This window comes from Xiphophorus maculatus, chromosome 19 (genome assembly GCF_002775205.1).
Source record: "Xiphophorus maculatus strain JP 163 A chromosome 19, X_maculatus-5.0-male, whole genome shotgun sequence".
In the NCBI taxonomy this organism is placed as follows: domain Eukaryota; kingdom Metazoa; phylum Chordata; class Actinopteri; order Cyprinodontiformes; family Poeciliidae; genus Xiphophorus; species Xiphophorus maculatus.
Window position 1 is genome coordinate 10,546,255 of NC_036461.1, and position 9,164 is coordinate 10,555,418.

At 37.6% G+C, this 9,164-nt stretch overlaps 2 protein-coding genes across 2 annotated transcripts; both read left to right on the top strand.

Annotated features, from left to right (window-relative positions):
* The first annotated feature begins 94 nt into the window (after nucleotides 1-94).
* Nucleotides 95-5,639, top strand: pld4 (phospholipase D family member 4). The gene is made up of 10 exons (XM_005806169.3): nucleotides 95-362; nucleotides 444-598; nucleotides 1,847-2,030; nucleotides 2,107-2,227; nucleotides 2,314-2,441; nucleotides 2,527-2,727; nucleotides 2,885-3,024; nucleotides 3,100-3,265; nucleotides 4,085-4,181; nucleotides 4,288-5,639. The coding sequence occupies exons 1-10, from the start codon at nucleotides 312-314 to the stop codon at nucleotides 4,491-4,493; spliced, it is 1,449 nt and encodes a 482-aa protein (XP_005806226.1). The 5' UTR covers nucleotides 95-311; the 3' UTR covers nucleotides 4,494-5,639.
* A 332-nt stretch (nucleotides 5,640-5,971) lies between these two features.
* srp14 (signal recognition particle 14) lies at nucleotides 5,972-8,633 on the top strand. The gene is made up of 5 exons (XM_005806143.2): nucleotides 5,972-6,079; nucleotides 7,438-7,510; nucleotides 7,601-7,713; nucleotides 7,807-7,839; nucleotides 7,938-8,633. Exons 1-5 carry the CDS (start codon nucleotides 6,056-6,058, stop codon nucleotides 8,025-8,027), a joined length of 333 nt encoding a protein of 110 aa, XP_005806200.1. The 5' UTR covers nucleotides 5,972-6,055; the 3' UTR covers nucleotides 8,028-8,633.
* Nucleotides 8,634-9,164: the final 531 nt, after the last annotated feature.

The following is a 9,164-nucleotide window of genomic DNA, read 5'->3' on the forward strand; positions in this document are numbered from 1 at the left end:
ACCAAACCTTTCTGGCATTTTTTTCCTTTTGTGTATTTAATTTTTTTTTTTCCTGAGCCAAACAAACGTATGAAAAGCTGAAAGGAAAGTAAAAACAGGAAGTGTGCTCGGTTATATTAAACAGCAGAGATATTTAGTTCAGCTGTGGCTGCGAGCTGAAGGGGAAGAAAGAAGTGAGAAAAACAAGCTGGGTCTGTTAAAGTTTGTTCTTTAGCGTTACCGTAGACAACATTTTTAGGTTAAACACTGAGTTTAAAGCTAGAAAAACCCAGTACTTTTTTTTTTGAAGAACCCAGCGACTCAAAGGAAAGATGACCTCAGAATACAGAAGCCTTCATGACAACTATGTTTCAAACAAAGGCGTAGGTTGGCTCAAATGATGTATTTTTCTCTGTGAGATCATTGCTTTCTTCACTAAAAAATCTTTCTGCTAATCTTGTCAGAGGAGGACCAGCTGTGTGACATTGGCTGTGATTTTGGGCTGTCTGACTGTTCTCGGTGTTATTCTTGCCATCGCTGTGCTGGAGAGACCAACACCTAAAAACCATGACACTCTTCCTGAGGACACTGGTGGGCTGAACCTCACTGACCAGTGCAGGTAATAATCCTATACTATTGGAACAGGTTTTTATGAATGTATTCCACTTCATGTGGAACAAAAAGTGGAGTATAATTGTGAAATGGAAGAAAATTTGGACAAGTTTAGGTCTGAAAAGTGTGGCATACGTTTATATTAAGCCTTCCTGAGTCAATACTTTGTGGAAAAAGTTTCAAGATCTAGACCAGGGGTGGGCACTCCTGGTCCTCGAGGGCCGGTGTCCTGCAACTTTTAGATGCATCTCTACTTCAACACACCTGAGTCAAATAATGAGGTCGTTAACAGGACTCTGGAGAACTTGACTGCACTTAGGAGGAGATTCAGCTGTTGGATTCAGGTGTGTTGGACCAGGGAGACATCTAAGAGTTGCAGGACACCGGCCCTCGAGGACCAGGAGTGCCCACCCCTGATCTAGACACTAGAAAACCTTTTCATTTTTCTTTCCACATTGATCAAATTGGCTGTGTCATCCTGACAAATGAACTTGCTTCGATTCAAACCAATCCGTGGTGGCTAATGTTGAAGGACTCTAACCAACTTCCCTGTCCCTGGTGAAGAAAAAATATTTCCACAGCATGATTCAGCCACTGCCAGGATTCACTGTGGGAATTATGTTTTCAGTGATGTGTAGTGTTTAGCATGTAAGTCAAAAGTTTAATTTTGACTTCATCTGATCAGAGGACCTTCAATGTGTTCATTTAAAACTTTAAATGAGACCAATCTTTAGTTTTCTTATTGCCTATCCTGCATGTGTGTAGACAGTGGATTGGTAAACTGATAATGGTTTTCCTGCCAGAAGATTTTCCCATCTGGGCTGTTGATCTCTGCAGCTTTCTCACATGATACTACCAGCACCATGCTTTACCGATTGGATGGTGCGTTCATGGTGATATGCGGTGTGAGTTTTCAACAATGGATCTCTTCTTGCCATTGTTGAAAATTTTTCTTCACAATGAAGAATTTTTTTTTACTGCAATAACATAAAAGGTATTTGTAAAGCACCTTAGGCCTTAAGAAAGCTGCCAACGTGACAAAATTTTATGAGTAGTGAGAAGGACTTTTAGTGAGCCTAAGAGTGTCTTAAACAAATATGGCCACATTATTCAGATATTGAAGACACTTTTTTTCACTTTCCAATTATGCAGTGCTTTGTGTCTGTTTATTACAAAGAAAAGGCTCAACTGTTACAAATATTTTATATGGGATTATAATTATTTTTATTAATATGAAGTCTGCTTTACCCTGCAGCATGACCCTTGTGGAAAGTATTCCTCTATATCTAAAATATGAAAGCAATGCAACTTTTGGGATCCCTCTGGAGCAAGCCTGGAAAGACCTTATCTCCCGAGCATCTCACAGCGTGAATGTAGTCTCATTCTACTGGACGTTAACAGGGGAGGACATCAACGTCAACTCCTCCACTGATATTCCTGTGAGTTCCTAACTCAGAAATTGCTTACATTTGTCAAAAATGTCTGAATCTTTGTTGAATGTTTTGTGGAAAACAGGGAAGGGATATCCTACAAGCGCTTGGGGAACTTCCCTCCAGGAACATATCTGTGCGCGTGGTGAGCAGTGTTCCCACAGTCAAAACAAACTCCACAGATCTAAAGATCCTAAAACAGAAAGGTCTGATAGTAACTCTTTTCTTTTAAATTCTCACAGTAATTGCTGATTATATTTTGGCAAACTGTTTTGATGACTTTTGTCTGCAGGAGTTCAGGTGAGAAGAGTAGAGTTTGGTCGCCTGACGGCAGGCGTCCTCCACACCAAGTTCTGGATTGTTGACATGAAGCATGTGTTCATTGGAAGTGCCAACATGGACTGGAGGGCTCTGACCCAGGTAAAACTACACATGCCAATAATTCTCAAGTTTACATTCTTCCTATTTAAATTGCTTTCAAAATAAATTCCCACTTTGACTGCAGGTAAAGGAACTGGGAGTGGTGGTCTATAATTGTTCCAGGCTTGCGATGGACCTTCATAAGATCTTCCAGTCCTATTGGGTAATGGGGAAACCCAACAGCTCCCTGCCACAACCTTGGCCTGCAAATTATTCCACTAACATCAACAAACAGCACCCTTTGCTGGTAAAAGAGGGTAACATCTCCAGCAGCCTTTACATTGCTGTGAGTGGCTTTTCTTTCTTTTCTTTTTTTTTCAGAGTTGTGAATTTTCAGTAACAATGGGTTGTACAACACTGTGGTTCTGTTTGGTTTCAACCACTAAAACCAAAGAGTGGGTCGGGTGAATCTGATGTTATTTTGATTTTGTGTACTATCCCAGGGTTCTCCTCCAACTTTTTGTCCTCCATCAAGGACTCAGGACTTGGAAGCGATACTGTCCTCCATCTCAGAGGCTGACAAATTTGTTGATGTTGCTGTCATGGAGTATTTCCCCACCACTCGATTTGAAAAGCCTCACAAGTAATCCCAAAATCTTGTTTTAACATTAAAAATGTTCTGGTTTTGTTTGAGTTCCTCACTGTGGTGTCCTTCCAGATACTGGCCTTTCATTGATGATGCCATTAAGATGGCTGTGTTTGAAAGGAAAGTGAAGATCAGGATGTTGATCAGCTGTGGCCGTGATTCTGATCCAGCCATGTTGCCCTTTCTTCAGTCTTTGGCTTCAATGGATTACCCTCTCCATCACATCAGCATCCAAATAGTGAGACAATATGGAGACAATGTGTCTGTTTTATACATGTGTGATTGTGCTGTAGAATTGTACTTTCCCCTAATACATTTCTTTAGTTGTTGTTTCCCCTCTCCCCCTTACGCTTCAGATAATCAAAGATATTTTAACACCAGTGTTTTTTAAATTATTACAGTCAGAGGCATTGTCAACCCACAACAACATATAAAGTTCTGCAGGCCTCACTTGCTTCAGTTAAATTCTTAGATAATGATTCAGCAATGAAAAAGAAACTGTGCAAAATGGCATCCTTGCTAGAATTTCAAAGCCAAAACCAAAGCTGAGCAAAAACAATACAATTTCCAACACACAACAAAATCTGACAAGACAGAAGTGGAACTTTTATGAAGCTGTTTTCTGATTTACCTGGTGTAAAACTGAAAGCATTTTCAAAAACAAGACACCATACCAACGTGGTGGTGGTAGTGTGTTTTTTTGGGTTATATGATGGTTTTGGAAAGGCCTAGTAAAAACAAAAGATTTTAATAAAATCAACATGCTGTGGCCTGGGCTTGTACATGTTGTTCATGCTGTAAAGTCCTCCAATGTGGCTGAATTAAAGTAATTCTGCAAAAGAGACAGAGAGAGAAATTTCCTTGGCGATGCCAGTTATGAGGTTTATGGGGCAATTACATTTTCACATAGGGGCAGTTTGGTTTGGGTAGATTTTTTACCTGAATAAATGAAATCATTGTTTAAAATAGCATTTTGTATTTCCTAGGGAGCAGATACTTTTTCACAATGCTGGAAAGTTCTCCTAAAAGCCATCTGTTTTTATTGTTGTTGTTTCAGAAACTGTACATCGTCCCCGTGGGAAATCAGTCTGATATTCCATACACCAGAGTCAATCATAATAAATACATGGTGACTGATAAAGTTGCATACGTAGGTGAGTTAATATTAATGTCAATCGAGGAGTTTAAAGTAATAAGTGGGGGCTTTTTAAAAATAAATTGTGTTAATAATTGACCAGATAACACTGTTTTCCAACACAGGTACCTCCAACTGGGTGGGTGACTACTTTCTGACCACAGCTGGAGTGAGTCTGGTCATTTCCCAGAACACTCCTCACTCTCCAGTGAACAATAAGACCCTGTACCACCAGCTGAAGGACGTATTCAACAGAGACTGGCACTCAGAATTCGCTGTCCACCTCGGGGATCTGGGACACAATCCAGACTGTGCTCTAGCACCGAGATGACTGATGCTTTTATCAAACAACTACAAATAATTTATTTTGCTTTTATTGCAACATTTCCATCGTAACTGTTGCTTTGCATTGTTTTATTTTCGGTATCAGCATTTTATATAATTTTACTAAGTTTCTCTGATGCTTTAGTTAGAGGTTCTATTAGTTCCTTATTGATTTCTATGCATCTTTACCTGCATTCCTTTTTTACTTCTCAATAAATGGAAATAATATATCACATTCAGTCTAGTTCAGCTGCTAGATTTTAAGTTATTAGTTAGCTGTTTGTGTCATAACCATAGATGGAGCTTTATCATAGCCTTTAGATCTCATTACTGTGTGATTGCTGTTAACATTTGCAAAAAATCAAACGATAGTGCCAGAATTTAAGCCTGAGCTAAAGTAGGTTTGAGAAGACAATTTCATAGATGCAGCTACAGCTATGAAAATGTCTTTGTAGCTTTTGCTTAGCACAACATAAGATTTTACGTTATTTTTCATAATTACCTTTAAACAGAAATTATAGAGAAACACAACACAATAATTTAAAGGTTGAAAATATGCACATTGTGATAACTTTTATCTTTGTTGGAAGAAAAAAATCTATTCCTGCAGAACACAAACGTATATTGTAGCCAAGACTGACTCATCTGTATCTACTGTAAAATCTTTTTAAATATTTTTCTCAGTATTGCTGTATGATTTATTGATTTCCTCAACATAGAAACTATTAAATGATTCCCTGACAGCATCTCTTGTATGGATAGATACTGGATAGATATAAATGACATTTATATCTATCGTTCCCGACTCTATTGGGTTTGTAATAGAGCCTTAAAGGCCATAAACCTGAATGTTAGTCTCATTGTATGACAATAATAAGTAAAAAAACCACGGTTTTGTATGTATAATTATGGTATTAGCACATTTTTTTTAACAAATGTAAAATGGTGCAATTTTTACATTCAAATTCATTTTCTTTAATACAAAATACAAGGGATCTCAGATTCTTGTTGCTTTTTCTTGGCACATTTTCTGGTCATGAACATTTTCAGAGTCCTAAAGGACTTAAAACCCAAAACTGAAGTATCTTGGGTGCAGGCAGGCAATGAACAAAAGAAAAAGAAAAAATCAGCAGCCAAGTTTCAGCATCTCTAAGATAGCAACAGAAATGTCCTTTTTTTTAGGTCTTAATACTAAAGTTTAACAATAAAAATACATTTTGTGTTTTAATTTTTATAACTTTAAAAATCTACTTTTTATTCATTTCTTGTCAAATAAACATTTGATATTATTTTTGTATCCTTTCAACTGAACCTTTATCATTTTAAATATGGAGGTTAATGTAAGATGGTCGGTTTTTTTTTAACAAAATGAAAATGTAACGAGTGATGAACTGTAGTAGAGGACAGCACTTGGTCAGGGTTATTTTATTGTCCTCCATGACAGTAGGTGGCAGTGTTGTGATGTAGTGGGACATTGAAGAAATGGCGCGGGGCGGAGCTTCAGCTTGTAGTACGTGTGCCTCTTCACAGTGAGAGAGCTAGCTGTACAGCAGAGAAGAAGCTGAAATAATGGTGTTACTCGAGAATGATTCGGTAAGAATATAAAAGAGACGTTCTGAAATGTGTTTCGTTGTTATTATGAATTCACTGCTGTACATAAATACTGTCTTCTTTAGCTGTTTGTTGGCTCAAGATTTCGTAGCTAGTGATGCTAGCCAGCCTGCTAACGATTGAGTGAACTGGTTGAGACTTTAAATAACGTCAGATGTTTGCATTGTAAAAGCTGTTTATACTCTCGATGTGGCCTAACAGTAATGTTTAAGCTGTATTCCTGAATTTATGTGTAATATAACTCAGACGTATATTCGACGTCTCCACGTATGTCTCAAGAAATGCCCTGACGTATTTTTTTCCCTAAATATAAATATCTTTTCACTTTCTCTATTAAGATTTATCGAATGAAAACGAAGTGAGTTTATATCAAGTGTCTCGATGTATCATTTGTCAGTATTGCAACCTGTTTTGCTCTAGCAAATAATTGAATGATAACCTTCATTAAGTGCAGTCAGTCCTTGGATTAAAATAGTTTTCAGATTTTTCTGAAGCCTTTCTTTCTTATTGTAAATATTTCAGTTCGTAATATAGTGTGGGTTTTTTTTAGCTAGAGCAGTTCTAATGTGGTTGAGATGCTTAAAAGACCGACTAATATTGTCCTTTTATTAAACTTCCACAAAACAAATGGCTTAACAAACGACAAACTTGGTTTTATATATACTGCTATTGGTCTAAAAAATCTAGTCCATGTTTGAAGAGTTTAAATACTGTAGCGTTTAAACTAGAACACATTTAAGATGAAATTTAGGTGGCTTCTCCTTTTAGCCATTTCCCCAATCGAAAGCCTTTATCGGAGGGCAACTTCAGCTTTGTGTCTTTCTTTAAAACAAACTGGTTTGGGCATTTGTCCAGTGTCTAAGGTATAATTGATGGATAAAAAAAAAAAGGATGCAAAACAAATATCCAGTATGTTGCACGTGTCCTCATGAATCAGGAAATAAATCATAAAATACTCAGATCTCAAATATAATAGAACAAAATAATTTTTAAAAATGTTTAACCCTAAATTGCCCCATGTTGTCATTGATTTGGCTGGGCCTGTTGATTCATGGTGCCATGTTCCAGTCAAAATAATTCTGCATGAACCACATCTGTGTCAGTAGATAATATTTATTTGAGTTTGTTAACTGCATCTCCTTACAGTATATTTTGAGTAGACTATAGAATGTCACCTTAAAAAAAACACACCCACCATGGATGACGACTCCTTCTCAAACCTGAAAGTCGGTTATGCAATCACCAAACTTACAACGAACAAAGCAAAATGACCAATATCATTCTTCTCACTTGTGAAGTGTACAGATTAAAGGAAAAACCTCAAACTGTTTTCTCATTAGTTTCTCACAGAGCTCACTCGGCTCTTCCAGAAGTGTCGGACATCAGGAAGTGTTGCCATCACACTAAAGAAGTGTAAGTTATTCTGTTACCTAAACCACAAACATACATGTTTAATTTGCAACGTTATCCTCTAAGAACCAGATTTGATTTTTCTTGTTTTAGATGATGGCAGAACTAAACCAGTTCCCAAAAAAGGGCATCCGGAGTCATTCGAACCTGCTGATAACAAGTGTCTCATCAGAGCATCTGATGGCAAGAAGAAAATTAGCACAGTGGTGAGCTCCTGTTTTGAACTCATTTTTCAGTTGGCTTTTCTTTATATTTTGCTGTATGATCTATCGGTGAACCATATCTTCCTCTAATTTTAGGTCAGCACCAAAGAAGTAATCAAGTTTCAGATGGTACGTTGAGCTCATCTTGTGTTTTTTGATAACAAACCCAGTCCTTTGTTTTAACAGTACATCTTTAATTATTCACCTATCTGTATCGTCCTTTCCAGGCATACTCCAATCTTCTAAGAGCTCACATAGATGGTCTTAAGAAGAAAGATAAGAAAAGCAAGAGCAAGAAAACCAAAGCCACACAATGAGCCATAGACTCTTAATGGAAACGGTGGATATCTGAGCTGTCCATTACAGGTTGAGGGGGAGGAAGAGGGAAGCTCCTTGTGATGATGTGATCTCCAACTCCACTCAGCTCTCCTCCTGCTCACCTCAAACCTCCGAATCAGAATCCTACTCCTGGTGACTATGTACATACGATGCCGTTGTTTACATGGTGATGCTTTATCCCCTGGCTTTTCAGTTCCATCTGGTGATTAAGAACAAGACCTGAGGATTTTCATTTTCTTGTACAACATGGAGCATGTCACCATTTATTGAATCCTGGTTCCCCTGGGGCCAACCCCACAGAGCCCTTCTTAGCAGGCTTTGATTTTTACTCGTTAATCCTTATTTATGTTGTGCAGGGTTGGCCTTTTAATTTAGAAAAAAAAAAACAATTGTTTGTTTTTTGAGGATTTGAAAGTCATCCAGAAATAGTTGAATCAATTTGTGATTGCTCAGCGTAATTTAAGTTTAGGTTTCATTTTTAGTAAAACGCCTAACAAGTGCTCTCATTTCTATTTACATGGCCAGACTATGCTGTACCAATCAAAAAGGGGTTGTATTGTCCCTGGCATCAGAATTTAAGTTCATAAATAAAGTTGTTTTTTTTTTTTGTTAAAAATGTGAATGATTTCAGTTCTTTCTGTTGAAATGGTAGATGATGACTGGACATGGGCAGTGTAGAAAAAAAGACAGCTTAAAAAAAAGCGTATGCATATAGACATTTATGTGCTGTGTTGGTAAAGTCAGTCTGTATTGTTTAGAGACGGATCATTTCATAGAGCTGTGTTCTTCTTGTCCGGTCTGTCCTTTGGGGACGCTGCCAGGTGGCGCTGCCGGGCGCTCTCATCCTGATATCCCTGCCTCATCAGGCTTGCTACGTACTGGAACATCGTCTGAAAACGTAAAACACATTTTAAGCATGTCATGAAAAAGTACTTAAATTGGAAAATTATTATTTTTTTAAATTGTAGGTAAACTAATGATTTCAACAAATCATCTCTCATCCAAAAAGCTTCTTTAGTTCTGATATCCGGGTTGGAAATATCAGGCTTACAAGTTGAAGTGGAACAATCAGACTGCTGCCCTGTATCACTTACAGTCAACAATGAGTTTCAAAA